Source organism: Periplaneta americana, chromosome 15 (genome assembly GCF_040183065.1).
Source record: "Periplaneta americana isolate PAMFEO1 chromosome 15, P.americana_PAMFEO1_priV1, whole genome shotgun sequence".
NCBI classification, from domain to species: domain Eukaryota; kingdom Metazoa; phylum Arthropoda; class Insecta; order Blattodea; family Blattidae; genus Periplaneta; species Periplaneta americana.
Window position 1 is genome coordinate 90217530 of NC_091131.1, and position 17024 is coordinate 90234553.

At 33.7% G+C, this 17024-nt stretch overlaps 1 protein-coding gene across 1 annotated transcript in view; it reads left to right on the forward strand.

Annotated features, from left to right (window-relative positions):
- LOC138715198 (uncharacterized) overlaps positions 1-16680 on the forward strand; it is a 1247406-nt gene extending 1230726 nt beyond the window's left edge. The window contains exons 20-25 of the mRNA XM_069847833.1: positions 1119-1328; positions 5086-5236; positions 6487-6709; positions 9380-9509; positions 11369-11501; positions 13998-16680. Of these exons, the coding sequence (XP_069703934.1) occupies positions 1119-1328; positions 5086-5236; positions 6487-6709; positions 9380-9509; positions 11369-11501; positions 13998-15250 (2100 nt within the window). The 3' untranslated portion in view covers positions 15251-16680. The remainder of the gene's footprint in view (positions 1-1118; positions 1329-5085; positions 5237-6486; positions 6710-9379; positions 9510-11368; positions 11502-13997) is intronic.
- Positions 16681-17024: the final 344 nt, after the last annotated feature.

Here is a 17024-nt window from a genome sequence, read left to right on the forward strand (position 1 = left end):
TTTATCACAGTACCGGTACGTATAAATCAATAACTTGAATATGACATCCACTACATTACAATAAGAAATTTCATTGAAATAAAAAAAACTGGAGTGTTAAACCTAAAAATCAACTCGGATCTGCGGAACTGAAGTCCAGTATTAAACCTACTGATCACAGGAAGGGTTTCTATCCTCTATTCGGTACAATACTTTTTTGAAGTAGGTATCGACTTGAAGCTGATAGTTTTCATTGTATGAACACAAAGCCATAACTTTGAAGTTGCAGCCACAAGAATCAGATCATTTTCAGTGTGACCCGCTGTACATAATATCCAAAATTAATTTAAGTTTTAATACAAATGCCAATAGTGTGTAAATGGAAGAAAGGACATGGCTGTGCTAATGACTCTAAAGTTGAATTGTTGATATTAACAGTAATGAAGGTGACAGTAATATCTTCAATGTGAAACGACGACGATGATGATGATGATGATGATGATGATGATGTTGATGATGATAAAAATTCATAGCATGGCTTCCTTCAGAATTAATGCGAAGTTGGGTGTTTCATGTTGTAATTTTACAAGACATAAGTACGCTGGCCTTGGATGAGACAGCTTAAGGCAAAATACACCCATGTCGAAATCCAATTGGGGTATTCATCATCTTCATTTATCATGGAATCATTGGCGCTGTGAATTTCTGCCAACTAGCCTGTAATTGTGGAATTCTTGGCTCTGCCAGAATAGAAGATTCCAAGAAAATATTGTTAGTTGGCTATACTTGGAAGTACTGGGAACCAGCTACCTAGTGTTATGGTTTATGATATATATATAGTATATATTTTTTAATTTTTGCACTGTTCCATAACTGCAGAAACTTCTAACGTTTCGAAACTACCATCACCCACTCACGCAGAAAAAACTCTTGGTAACAGATCCAGTATGTAACCTACAACTTCCATTGCCTCCTCTGATAATGTAACATTTATCTGTGAAACGTTAGATTTTTCTATATCTGTGGTATTGTCCAGAAATCAGAATATTTCGTACCACATTGAATATCGTGAAGGTCTTAAACAATTCATAAGTACGAACTTATGCTTGTTTCGCTAATGAGGAATATTATAATTGCAGCTGCCTTTATCAGTGTCAGAACACTACCACACAGTCGTGTTAGTTGGTTGTGTGTGTTGTCTGGTGCAGACAATGTTCACTTTGTTCCTACTGCTGCCCTATTGGTGGCATCATCGAACATGTCTGATATTCCTCAAACTTCAATGCTGTACTGCTACCTCTGGTGCCATGGGAGTCTTCATATATGCCGTCCGTGATTCAGTACCAAAGGTAAGAGAGTGTCTGCCTTTAATTATTATTCATTTTTATGTGAAATTATCGCCTTGTAAATGCAATTCTTTCTGTGCAGGATGTGAGTTATAAGGCGGGGTGGGGGGAATTTTGTTCCATTGATAAAAGCATTCCCGCTTCTGCTCATATATTTCTAAACCGAGTCATGAATGATAATTTTTTAGAGACGAATTTGTGAATATGTATAAACCTACTTTCAGGTACAATAATAATAGTTATAATAATAATAATATTATAACATTTTAATGTTTTTATTATGTTTTTTGATTGTGTAATTTAACTTTGCTTTTAAAAAGAGCATACAGTATTGAAATTTCTAAACTTCCATGACTTACCACTTGCATGGAATGTACTATGCCTTCACTCTGCTGTCCAGGCCTATATTTACCAATGGGCAGATCAGGTAAGTTACCCTGGAGTGGCAGAATTCAGGGGGTAGCATTTTTTGTCCGAAGGGCCTGCGAAACATGCGAATTTTGTTATGAGTGAGGAAAAAAAGCATTTTAAAAATCGGTATTTAAAATGATCATGTACAGTACTGTACTTCTTTCCGAAAAAATATGATACAACATTCGAAGCAGCTCAAAACGAATAAAGAATACTTTTGCTAAAACAAAGAACAATTACAGTACCAATTCACCTGTGAAACGGCATGCTGTATCTTTCTCATAAACATATAACATTCATTACCGGTAGTGATATTTGTATGGAATTAAGCTTAGACTAAAAAAATAGCGACAATGACACTTAATATGTTAAGAATGTAATGGAAAGAGACTGACAGACTAACAGTTAAGTGGTGGTTTCCAAGAGCTATGGATCCGATGCATAGTGGTGTGAAATTCTGTTGACACTTACGGTATATATCTTCGACTGGTTTTTATAGCATAGTGCCAATGCATCATTTTAAGTCAAGGTGGCTGAAAACATGGATCTAGTAGTTATTTCTTCGATAGAACATGAAGCAGATATAGAGCAAATCTATACTAATAATAAATCTGTAGCCGAAATTTTTCTGGTAATTTTTGATTTTCCAAAAATAATTGGTCCTAACATATATAATTAACCCTCCTGAAACCTAAAATCGCTTTTTTTTAATTTTTGTTTGTTTGTATGTCTGTCTGGATGTTCTGTCTGGATGTTTGTTACCTTTTCACGTGATAATGGCTGAACCGATTTATATGAAAATTGGAATATAAATTAAGTTCGTTGTAACTTAGATTGTAGGCTAAATGGCATTCAAAATACTTTATTTAAAAGGAGGGGTTATAAGGGGGCCTGAATTAAATAAGTCGAAATATCTCGCTTATTATTGATTTTTCTAAAAAATGTTACATAACAAAACTTTCTTTAAAAATGATTTCCAATAAGTTTTATTCTTTACAAAATTTTGATAGGACTGATATTTATTGAGATAATGAGTTTTAAAATTAAAATAACGCCATCTAAGACGGTGCAATGAAATAACAAATGACTTCGTCTATAAGGGGCCTTGGACAACAACAATCGAAAAAGGGGCCTTGGCCAACAACAATCGAAAGCTATTAAACATAGCCTACAGAGAATGTTTCTGTGTTTGTATGAAGTAATATCGGAAGCTAAATTAACTGATTTGTATAATTAATTATTATTTCACCATTGGAAAGTGTAGTTTCTCTAGATGGACATAATGCTATAATGTTATTATAGTAACTTCTGAGTAAATCGAGGACAGGTAAGATTAAAATAGCTTCTTATGCACAGAAAATTTGATAGGCATTCGTTTCCTGTATTTCCTAAAATAATTTTTATGACCAAATGATTGGTCTTTGGATCAAAATGATCGCATTTAAATTTTTTTAATACAATTTAACTTAAGTAACAAAATAAACGATTTATCCTTCTATCAAATACGAATGTTCCCTGGATCAAACGTCCTATTTTAATTATGTAATTACTTTATATTTATTTCTAACGGGTGCAGTGGAGCACAGGGTTACGGCTAGTTTTAAATAATAACGAATCTACAGTATGTAGCCTAAATACATTTCCCATTTTCAACACTTGTGTTTTAAATAGCAACATTTTGTTAACCTTTATGATCCTTTGTTTCAGCCACGTTAGCTATTAGATTATACTGTTATTTTTTTTAACTCTAGTTATTTACTGTAGAAACGGCAGCGATAAATTCACTTTATTGTATATAAGAAATAGGTTTATGTTAATTATGTCAAAATAAACTTGTAGAAATTCAAAGAACTAAGTTATCGTTAATAATCTTACATAAAAGGTATCGGAATATCTGATTTAACACGAAAATAAATTAAGAAACAATGCGACATAAATCCAAATTGAGGTTAATACTGTATATTTTATTTTAAATTAATCATTACGATTTTGACTACACCAGGAAATATATGTCATATTTTTAGTTTTATGCTAAATTAAACAGCCAGGATAACCTATCAAAATATGTAATAACAAACAAATTATTAAGTTACAGCAAAACTTACTAGGTTTTCCCAATAATCTGCCACACATTCGTTTTTACTGTCTTGTTTTTGTAATTATTATTCCATTAATTGTATATTATGGGATGATTCCGTACTAAATCTGTCAATTTTTCATCCATATCGTTGCTGAACTCAGATGCCATTTTTCTAACAATCCCGCCATCAGATGTCGGAACAATTCCCGATATTCAAGCAATCTGTGATGCAATCTTGTGCAGACTGAGTGTGCACAGCAGCGTGGCATATTAGAAACCATCATAACATATTGTCCATAAGATATATCTTTGCGTGGGAACGAAATTCCATCCCCGTATTACCTCGTGAGACATGCGTGGCTTTTGGAAACCACCATTTTACTGGCCTTTTACTTAGGCTTTAATACAGCATAAACCATACCCGATCAAACAATTGTGAATCAAAACGTCCTTACTCATTCTTCAAACTGCACAGTGCTCAATGTTGAACTACGTTGTTTGCAGTTGCATATGTGGAGTGATGGTAATCTGATAGGTTGGTCAGTGGGTGTGTGATGTAGTGAGTAGTTCATTATTAAAGAATGTCTGACTATGTAGTTAAATTAAATTGTGCGTAATGCAAAAAACAATCAAAAGAATGAATTGTTCGGAACAATGAACTAATCACACAACTTCCAAAACTATGGGTATAATTATTTTTTAAGCAATCAAATTCGAATAGTTCGGCCCAACAACCTGGCACTTCTGTGTCCACTGCTTTTGACTTAAGTGATGATATTGTTGAATCAAGTCATACAGATACAGTAGACGACATGCACAACAATTCTTAACCAGTTAATGGTAATAACATTTTATTTCTTCCGATAAGTACCGTACAATGTAGTGAAAGATACGTTAAATTAATTTATCAAAAGTATTACTTAACTGTTATTTTAAAAACTTATTTTTCTAGTAATTTAAATATTTTTAAAAACTTTTTTAAATTATGCTGTATGACTGTCAATTTTTCATCAATTTTTCAAAGACCAGAACACCTCTGTTTAAAACTGAGTATGTCCACCTACTCATGATTTACTTAGAATTTTCGAAGTAATGACCCTGTTGACTCCTTGCATTGCAAAAAATCGATTAAAGAAACAGAGCAGCAAACTATACTGTCCCGAGCAGCAGAATGTTTAAATACAACCCTCCTGCTGACCTGGCTCTTTGTGTGTCCATTACTCAAATGAGAAAAAGTATGTGTAAAACTGATTCTTGTTTGTATTGCAGACATCTTTTCCATATGTAACAACAAGCCTGGAAGCTTTCCTACTGATTGGAATGTCTTCTCATCTAAGCAAGTTGATGATTGTCTATACTGAAGTTGTTCAAATTCCTAAAGTGCGACATATGAAACAAACCGTTGTTAGTATCATTACAGGTGTGTACACGTGTTCCTCTAAATTAGGGATGTCAAGTGTGAGCATAATGTACCCTTTGACAAGGAGTCTAGAGACGTTCCGCTTACAGAATCGCATCCAGGCACATGCTTAAAGGAGATTCTTCGTCACTGTTACACCTTGTTTAAAGGCTAGAAATGTTCGCACTTGACATGTCTGCTCTAAAGTGTATTTATCATTAATAATGTATCATTGTAATTAAACTTGCCATAATTAAGTTTAACTTGTGTAGTTAAAAGTTACATTTTAGTAGCCATTGTGAATACAGCAACTCTATTATAATAGTTATGAAAGCGGTTTAACATAGTAGGTACTTTAATATAATATTAAACAGACCGAACATTTCAGAAAAAAAAATATGTTTTCCATTTTTAAGTTAGTATGCTACAATTGATATATTAATATGTTGTTCCTCTTTGTATGTAGTGAAAATAGCACTAAATGAATTTCATTAGCTTCGAAAGAAACGTCACTGAACAAAATTTCAAGCTATATAAACTTTAGAATGGTTGTAACTTAGTATCTTCATTATTGCTAGCGTTAAGTCTGTTTGGCAAGCCACAATTAGTAAATCATTACCACAATAAGTGAAGTATTTTACATTGAACAGTGATTCTACCCATGTGGTCATTGTACATACTGAATCATTAGTGCTTCATCTAGTGGCAAAACTATGCAATGTTATGATTCATCTTTTGATAATAAAAAGCTAGTTCCCTTGTCTAGGTTGGCAGTATCTAATGGACAATGCTAAGGTCGAGATAGTTTATCAGATTTTGTCTTAATATTTTATCATAATATGATATATTACATCTTCTCTGTATTTTTCTTTGTTCTCAGAATTTAATAATTCGTAATAGCTTAAGTAGATGTTTCTGAATTTTTACACATACTAGACAAATATTAACAGATGTTCTTGATATAAAGCTTGGTATTTAGCGGAAGTTTAAAAGCTGTCGTGTCAACACACAGAATTAAGTCATTTTAAATGTAATGAAACTCTACCTCGGAAATTTTAAAATGTTACTCAGTGCGTATTGGATACAAAATATAATAAAATATAATATGACAAATAATATTGTCAGAAAACTTCAGGAACTAGTACTAGGTATGCTATTTAATGGAAAGTTTCATTTAACAACAAACATGCAAACAGAATGATTGCATTATTAAGTATTTTAATTTAAAATTAGTAATCGAGGTTTATTAATACAGTAATGCATTTTCACAGGGGTGCCTGTGTTGGCTGTGTTATGTAATCATCTAGCACACCATTCAACAGGTTGGCAACTCAAATCTTGGTGGCTTTTGTGTGGCACCATGTTGTTCAACATCTTCATAGCTTCGGCAGTTGTCATGTTGGTACTTTTTGTGTTCCTGTATTTCACTGTCATGAGACGGCTCAAGTTATTATCCAGCAAAAATTCTATTGGAAATAAAGCTATAGGAAGAAGGTAGGTAACAGCTTAAACTAGTTAAGAATAACTTTGCTACACTTATAATCCTTTACATTTCCTTATACATACACCAATCTGTTCTTGTTATTTTTTCACTGGAAAAGATGTATAATACATATATTTTTAAACTCCTGGGCTTCTCCCCCAACAGAGTGACGCAATTCTTTTCGGATGATGAGCAGTTTTTGTCGATTTTGTCATTTAAGCTTCAGATTTCTAATAGATCGAACTCATAATTCGTCCATGTTAAACGCACCCACACAACAGGCAGCGAAGTTCGAGATGACGCCGAGATCTAGTAGGCTCTGAGGATGGTGTGAAGAAGACCGAAACAGCTGTAAGCCGCACATTCTTACACGATTAACACGAGTAAGATCGCCATTTAATCAATTATTCATAATTCGTCATGATTTTTCTCCTCGTCAACACAGCCACAATGCTATCTTCATGCAACTGATGACGTGGGATTTGTTGTCAACTCCTTCATACCATTTGTGAGTGATTTTTGTTACATTAACGAAAGATGAACAGTAGTGTTCAGCTGAAAAAAATAGATCTCTGTACAATTTAAAACTGTTTCAGTACTCCAAAATACACACAACAAAAAATCCTTTACATAAGTAACAAAATAAAACAGGTATTTATGAGTATTTTATGCTCTTCAAAGTAAATTTCATGTTCTAAATTATAGTTTATAAACAGTTAAGGTGTCCTCATTAGGTGTCATTAAGACACATGGGGAGCGTTTAGGTAGAGCCCTATGTTTCCATCACCTCGATACAAAAATGAGGTAGAAGGATCAGTACTACCCTCCGACTACATTTTACTTTCGAAAAACTTCAGTACTCAATTTAGCAGGAGACTGTCGCTCTTGAAGTATAGCAATGAAAAAATATCCGCCATCTTCCAGGACCTTCTAGTCCGTAAGCAGTTGTTCTACCAGTGAGTAATTAGGTGCTAATTGTAATCTATTGTAGTACTGTATGTAAATTAATCATAATACAGAGTGAGTCAAAAGTCAGGAACCATTGAACTATGGATTAATTAATTCATTTCATTTCATTCATTTATTATATTCCATAGATCTTACATGAGCAATGAAGCTTTAAGATGTGGAACAAGTCAAAATTTTACAATATTACAATTACAATTTTTACAATTTTTTACAGTTTTACAATTTAGTAATTTTCTACAATGATGAGGTGAGGTCCGAGGATTCTCCAAAAGATTACCTGGCATTTGCCTTTTGGTTGGGGAAAACCTTGGAAAACCCAACGCATGTCAGTGGCTGGATGACCATTTTCCAGGGAGGTGGATAGGTTGGCGAGGCCATGATGAGTGGCCTGTGAGGTTCCCTGACCTCATATCAATGAATTATTACCCATGAGGTTACCTAAAGACAATGGTTTATTCCACCAAGATTAGTGACTTACACCATCTACAAGGGAGGATAATGGAATGTGCTGTGCAAATACCTCCTGCCACAATCCTCAGTGTCCTGAAGAGCTGGAAGCATCGTCTGAACATGTGCCTTGCTGTAGATGGTCACCATCTTGAGCAAATCATATAGACAGTACAAGCTGAAGTGAATAACACTATGATTCCTAACTTTTACTCATCCTGTATTTCCATTGTCAGGGAACAGCTGTTTCAGTACTGGTACTTGTAAAGTAAAAAATATTCATATTCATTTATTGCAGACATGATATGGGATCGGTACTGACACTTTTTTTAATTTTTATGGTTTGATTTGTTTATGTTTCTCATGAAATTTCGGCCAGTGTATGGGATCAGTGCCTATCCAACATCATGATGCACTTGGGGAGCTACGATAGGTAGCGAAATCCGGTTACGAAAGCCAGCTATAACGGCTGGGGGGGATCATCGTGCTAACCACACGATACCTCCATTCTGGTTGAATGATCGTCCACCTCTACTGAGTGCATGTGGACGTGAGGTCAGCAGCCGGTTGGTCGGTCATGGTCCTTCATGGGCTGTCGTGCCTCGGAATAAAAAAATTATATGTTTCTAAATTCAAATTAAATTAATGTTAAGTAGACATTTTTGTTTCATTCTGTAAATCTTCTCGAGACCCCCCTCAGTACTTTACACGATCTCCCAGGGGTCGCGACCCATACTTTGTCCGAGAGAAACCAATTACCTAGTTCTCAGATGATCATAATATTGAACGTCTTCTCTTGGTCGTTTTTCAATCATGTCACTCTGATGGGAGAAGGAGCGTAAAACATAAATCTTGTTAATCATGCATATAATTTTATTGTGTGTTTATATGTATTACGTATGTTATATGTATATTACGTGAATAAAATCATTACCATACGTTAATGAGAATAATCTGCATTGATTCTACAGGATATTAACAGCATTGTAATATTTATCTAAAAATTAATCCCGATAAATGTTGCATTGTTTAAACTCATAATGCAATAAATGCTTTGAAACATATTTTCTGAAACATTAAAAAATTTCTCACCTCGGAGTGCTCAATGTGTTGCTTCATTCATATCATGATAATATTGTCTACTTACCCCTCTTAAATATACAATCATGGAAGTAACTTAATTGTTTTGCAATCTGTAAAGCATTGTTTTGTAAATTTGTTTGAAACTTTGCGAAACAATGATTAAATTGAAACCTCTTTTCTAGGGTAGGACTTTTGAGACGTGCTGGGATAATATTTTTTGTAATGGTAGTCATGGAAGCTTCAAGCATATTCTATATCAATGTTCCAGACTCAACATGCCATTATGTTTTTAGTCTCACAAGTGCCTTATTGGTAAGTAAGCTTTTTAGTTAGATATGCTTAACTTGAAGTATCAGTACTTACAAGTAATGTTGTGTGTAATGTATATTTAAAATTTAATATAGAACTGTTAACTGAAGATCAGTAACTGTTATTCATCTGTAATATGAGTTTCTTTTTCATTGCACTTTCATTAATCTTTGTCTATCGTGTCACATGCTACATACAGAGAATTTCTAAACAGACTGGTCCCACTCCAATCTCTACCTAACAAAATCTATTTGATGTGGAGTGAGTGGTCATATACTGGTATATAGACAAGTCCGTACGCACTTCCCTACACACACCAGCTCCACTCCACTCCACCTTTACTGTTTAGCTTCCTCAGAATGGGAGCTCCACATTACAGTCATTAAGCTGACGAAACATAACTATCTGGGACAGTTTGCATAGGAACTCTCTGTATAAGAGTATTGCGTTTAACATTTCTGTATACAGGGTGTTTCAAAAGTGATGATAAATAAAAACGAAGAGAAGAGAAACAAAAAAGTTCCAATAAACGTGGATCCGTAAATTAACTGTTTATGAAATAATGCCATTTTTTTTGCTCGTTGGGGCTGCCAGTGAATGAAGCACTTGAATACGGTAAAGTGACAACATTCATGCTTCGTACGTATGCCACATTCCTCTCATTCCATTTCCTTCTAAGTGTGAGACGATATGTAAACAGACGATCACTGGATTTAAATACTTTGAATTTTTGTGTAGGGCTTTATGCAAACAGCTTCGTTTACACAGCTGACATTACCACACCTGAAGAATTGCAGCATCGATTTGTACCATAGACGTCTTCCAGGAAATGAACAGTGACCCAGGATTGCTTGAGCACATTCTTGTATCTTTGTGGAGAAGACTAGACAGATGCATTCCTGTAAAATTCTTCAGTTAACATGTTCATACTGTACTGTACCTTGTTTATCCACAAACTTCACTGTTGTTTAAATAAAAAAGTTTCTTTTGTGTATGTCCAATCACATTTCTGTGGTCTTGAAGCCAAAATTATGAATTTTATTGTCTCGTAATTGATAAATTAAATAAAATTGTCAGTTTTTGTTGGAATTAGTACCGTACTTAGTATTCAATGGGCCCCAACCAGAACAAAATGGCATTATCTTATAAATGGTTAATTTGCTGACCCATGTTTACTGAAACTCTTTTGCTTCTCTTCGTTTTTACTTCTCACCCTTAAATTTTTTACCTTCACTTTTGAAAAACACTATTTAAGCCTACATTACTTGGGAATAAAAGTTGAGAAGTCCCTCCATAAATTCATGTGATAAGCAGAAAATATTTCCGTTAAAAACTTAACTAACAAACAGCCTACCAATGTTTCATCTTAAAACATTTTGCATAGAGTTTGTGTGCATGTATGTGACAGAAACTGAGAAACAGTGCTTGGGGGGGGGGGGGGGGGAGAAAGAGAGAGAGAGATATCTGAAACAACATTAAATTACAATATTAGAATCTGAGAATAGAAGTGAAATATTTAATTTAGAATTTTAATTTTGTTAGAAAATTTATTGAAATAGATTCATAATATTTTATTAATTTTACCAGTTTGAGTAATTTCAGTCATTTCAATAATATGGTCTTAAAGACGCATTTAATTTATATGTAACACATAGTGTGAATGTGTTACATTTAAATTGCAAGTGAGAATGACTACTGCAATTGCGTAATACTCTAATAAAAAAAGAAGAATATAAGTGACAGATTTATTCAAAATATTTTAAGAATTTGCTGATGCTTTTATATAATATTTATTCAGTTATAAAATAAATCTTGTCATTTTCTCTGTTGTAGGGAGTTTAATGTAGAATATTGTTTTTCAGGGGTTTATCATATTTTTATGCTATATCTTAAAAAGTGAGACACCACTTCATATCCAGGTATTACGGAAATTGAAATTGGAAAATACTCCAGAAGATGAATACAGTTCAGAGTCTGTCAATAGCCCTCTAAGATGTAAGTACATATGTGACTTAATAACTTATGGAGTGTTTAATAATGTTAGAGAGATTGGGGTAATGGAGATTTGTTTTTATTTTAATGTTTTTTTTTCTTTTCTGCAATTATTGTACTGAAATTTCTGTTTACTGTTCATTTAATTATTTGCTTATATGTATTTCTCTGTTTATTCATTTAATGCACACATACACAGATATATGCATTATGTACCGGTAACTGGAATTATTCTATCCTGGAAATAAAAAGATTTTGAAAATAACATAGAATACTGGTATCTTAATGTGCAAAAATATCATTTCACTTCTTCAAATAATAAAGCAATTAATAATAGATATGAGCGTGATCTCAATCAGCACAAGGCATAACGATACTGTAGTTCTTAGTCCAGCCTAAGTTTTAATAGATATATTGCCCAAGGATAGTGACAACATAACTGCATTGTCATATTCTATAAGTGCAATATATCTCTAGGATAGATCTAACTAGTTGTTCATGAGTAATGATTGTTTACAATTAAACTTGAATTTTGTCGTGTATGAGAAAGTAGGTGTTTAAATTGCCCTCTATAATCATTTCCCTGCCATGACTTTATGGACACATTGTATACTGTTGATTTTATTTGTATATAAGTAATAAATGCATTATATAATATGTACTGGTAACGTTTTTATTGATTTTATTTATATTAAAAATGCTTCACTTCCAAATATACCTCCAATTTTCTCTATACTTCCATGCTTTTCCTTTGTATATTTCTTCCTATTCATAGCTTCATTATGTCCAAACCATTTGAGTCTATTGTTTTCTAAGTTTGTTGTTAATTTTTCTATTTAGAGTGATCTTGATGTTGTCGTTAATTATTCGACCTCTTGTTGTTTTTTGCAATATTCCATTAAAGCCTTCACCTCTGAAGCCTGGAACCTACTTAAATCTCATTTTATGTATGTCCATGTTTTTTAAATATAGGTTAAGACCGGTTTGAAATATGTTGTATACATTAATATGTTGCTCTTTGTAGGTATGTCTTTGTTCCAAATCAATTATTTCATCATATTGTATGCACTTGAACTTTTCTGTATTATTTTACTAATTTCTTTCTGAAGTTCATTTGAATTTATTTCTGATTCTAAATATGTAGTCCTACCTCTAGTCATAGGAGTTCAGCCTGTCTAATATTAGGTCGAAAAATTAAAAATGTGAGTTTAGGATAAACCCTACTAGAGAAATGAAAGATCCACGTTATAACATTCATCCTTCATCCACCAAATGTACCACATCCTTCCTCTCCTCCCCAGTTCCATCAAAATCAAATTGGAATTACATGACTAGAGTTGCTGCTGATTAAGCGCAAATAGGCTTTCTTTGAATTTGAAAAAAACTATGTATAGGTCTACTATTTTCACTAAATCTTCTTTTTATTATATTATTCTGAAAGAATTAAAGTTTAATGATTCTGTAATACAAAATGCTGCATCAGTTAATTTTTTAGGTTTGATTGTTGATGAACATTTAACATGCTATGGGCATATTTTGGCTGTCTGTAACAATATTGCTCCAATGTCTGGTATTTTGAAAAGGCTTAAACTATCTTTTCCTATATCTTGTCTCCTGAGTGTATATTACGCTTTTATTCATTCTTATTTAATGTATGTGTCATTTATTTGGGGACATAATGAGAAAACTGCTTTGAAACCTTTACAAATTATTCAAAATAGAGCTTTAAGAAATTTATTGGATTTTCATTATTTGACTCCAGTTAAATATCTATATCAATTTTCTTTCGTTCTACCAGTTGAATCAATTATCAAATTAAGTGCTGCTATTTTCATGTACAAAGTTATTAACAATTTAATACATAGTAATATTATATTTCAGTTTAATAAAGATATACATACTCATTTAACAAGACAAAAAGAAAATATATTTTTTCTCAGCATAGTTCAATAACTTATGGAACGAAAGGAATTAAGCATTTTTTAATAACAACTTTTAACCAACTTCCTTTAGAATGTATAATTTTACCAAATTGCCGGTGTTTTAAGAATTGTATAAAAATATGTGTTTGTGGAATATTATTTATTTTAATTCTCATTTGATTCATTTATTTCATGGTTTCAAACTTTCTCTTCTTTCTGCCCAAAATTTTATGTTATATTACTATTTGTAATTATTTTGCTTTCTTTCTTTAATAAATTCTAGAGATATTGTTTATTTTCCACATACTGTAGTTTCATGACCTTTTAAATTACATTGTACAACATATGTATGTGTTCTTGTATAGCCCCTACATATGAGTTATACTCGTTGGGGTATACTCAATAAATTAAAAAAAAAAAATTATCTATGTCTCAGTTCATAGTTCTTAGTATGTGCAGAGTGTTTTTATTGCAAGACTACATTATAGTGAATTATATCTGTGACGTTTGTTTTTATTTTATTACAGAGAACCATTAAATTAGCTTAAAATAAATGTAACTTTGTTTCAAATTGTAGTTTTTACTAAGCAAGAGGGAGACGCAGAGAGTGAGGGTCCACCTCCTAGACCTGGCAGTTCCTTGAACATGCACAGTGGAGCAGCAGGAGAAGATGACGACGACGGAGATCCAACAGAAGGCCTGCTGATGGTCGAGACTACAAATCGAAGTTACCAGAGAACTCCTCCGTCAGAAGGGGCTCCAAGCACTATTGAGACATTTGTCCACAGTGTTGAGGGGTCAGTAGAAGACTGCGGTGTCAGTGGAAGTGGGACCAGAGTTATGTTCCGTGGTTCGGACAGCCGGGTGCTGCTGAAAGGGGATAGCAGTGACGTGGACCTTGAGAGCTATCACAACAGCCCTCGAAAATACAAACAGCAGCTTAGAAGCTGCAAGGATACAACAGATATGTTCTCAGAATATGTTGAACAGGATGTTGGGTTGCCGGGTGTAGATGAGCAGATACTCTCTGGTTCGGGGGATCAGTGGAGGTTTGTAAGAGGGTTCTATCACAATGGTGCGACTCCTGGGTTAGGAGCCATGGCCGTACCAAGACCTGAACCTGCTCAGTGTTATATTCGTGAACAGACTCCACCGCCACCAACAGGAACAACAACTCAACAAGAAATTCTGACTACTAGGGTGTGTGTAGAATTAGGCGTCATCACAGCTCCTAGACAACATCTGGACAGACAGGGAGGAGAGGATACAGGGGCAGCGTTGGAAACACCTGCCATAGTCTTGTGCAGTGTTGATGTTGAACCTTGTCACAGAGGGGTTCTAGAATTGGCCGAGGTGACTGCTGCCATCGAAGCCAATGCTTGCTGCACAAACGGAGGAACATTATTAGCAACGCAAGAAGAACAAGAAGTTGTTACTGAAGAGTTGGTAAGTAATGATGACTCCAAACCCGATGGTCAGGAACTCCCTCTACAAAGGATAGAAGCCGAGGAAGAAGCAGAAAAGCCTTGTAATACAGTAGAGAGAAAACAACCTGAAGGAAGAGAAAAACCACAACCAGTTGTATCTATTACACCTGCAACAGAGGCTGAGGAGGACATGTTGGATAGAATCTCTCACGATTTAGATTATTTATTAAATCGAAAGCCACCACAGAATAATGGAAGTGTTTTAGGAGCACCAGCTTTTTCAAGAAAGACGAGTAAACCACCTGCTACAAGTGTTAGAAGTCAGATTGAAGAGGAAGACGAAGAGGATGTTGCTGTTCCTGGAGAAACTGTTACCAATGTTAATGGTACAGGTAAATCTTAACCACTGAGAGGTTTATGACACTGGTCATAATGCTTTACATAAATAGTGTTACATTCACTAACAATAAGAGCTCAAAGTGGTCAGAAGGCAGGGGATACATTTATTTGCCTTCATATTTATTAACGATTTTAGAAACTCAGAACAGACGTTTGTAACATTTTTTCTGATTATATTATTTATATTGTGTAATAAACACATTGTATGATATATATAAAAATTATATGTAGATCGCTACATAATACTACTCACAAAAAAGTAAAAAATAAATTTTACAGCAGAAATAAAAATTTACCAGTTACATTTTTTAAAAAGGACAGTTTCGTAATTGAGAGACACAGAAGGATAATTATTTTTACCTTTTAACAGGTTTTTTTTTTAAAGTGCAGTTTGTAATTAATTCTTGCTCCATACTTGCAAAGACCAGAGTTGAGTCCTTAGAGGGGAATCTTAGAAATTTCTGTATTTCAGTTTCTTCATGCTGGTTCCAGAGTTTTATTGTAATACTGGAAATAATAAGAATAGTAATAATAATGATGATAATAATCACCATTTTAAGTGAAATATCTCGTGTACACTTTCGATGTACTGCTGAAAATTCTGAGTATTCAGTTACGGTACTGATATTCAGCGGTTAGACATGTGCTCTTTCTTTTACAAATTTTCGTGGTAGTATTAGCAGATTAGCTGGGGTAGATGATTCAGTAACGAGATTCAGATGAGCCGGGTTATATTGTTTTTGCTACAAACTCCCACTGTGTCCGAACATTCATGTAATGTCGGGTAAATATTTGTAAATATTTGCTCCTTGTGATAGGAGATATCTAAGAGTCAGTCAAACACACTTATTACCGGTACCAACTTACAAATATGCTAAGAGAACAATAGAAACCTTTCTCCTTAAAAATATTGAATATGGGCTGGAGCTTTATTTTAATTTACCATTTTATTTTAAAAGCCAACTTATCATTATATTTTAAACTATAAGATAGCATACTATTAATGCAAAAACAATTCGAATACTCAATATAATATAAAAGTTTCCAACATAAGCCAAACAAAATAGATGTATTAGAAATTTTTATCACGTCATTGCCATATAAATAGTTTTTGAGAGTGAATTTCAAAGTACAGAGAGTTTCTATGTAGACCGATTCCAGGTAGTAATGTGCCATCAGCTTAATGACTTCAGTGTGGAAACTAAGCAGTAAAGAGTGGAATGGGAGGAGTCTGCATAGGGCAGCGTGGACTTGTTTGTATATCAGCATACATCCAGCGTGCACTTGTTTGTATATCAGCATACATCCAGCGTGCACTTGTTTGTATATCAGCATACATCCACTTGCTGCCCGCCAACAGATTTTCTTAGGTAGGGGTTGAAGTGGAACTGATCTGCATAGGAACTCTTTGTAGGAGCTCCCTTACAGTATCATTTGAAGGTGTAATTATGTAGATATTAATTAATTTTGGATCTGCTCTAGAATACAGGTGATCAATTTTGTTTTTTAAAAAGCCACCCTAAATAAGGGTTCGATAGATCGTCCTACTGATCATTTCACAATGAACAATGATTAAAAACAATTATGTATGTGACAATTTGAAAGAAAAAAAAACATTAAGATAAATGATAAGAGAACATAGGAAATCATTTACAATAAAAGTTTCTTGGGTACAAGCTGAAAACCATGTCGTAAAATTATGGGAAATCTAAAAGACTGATGTATGGCCCCTTGATCCTCGCATTCATCATTTTGCACTTCAGTAGAATAAATTGTTA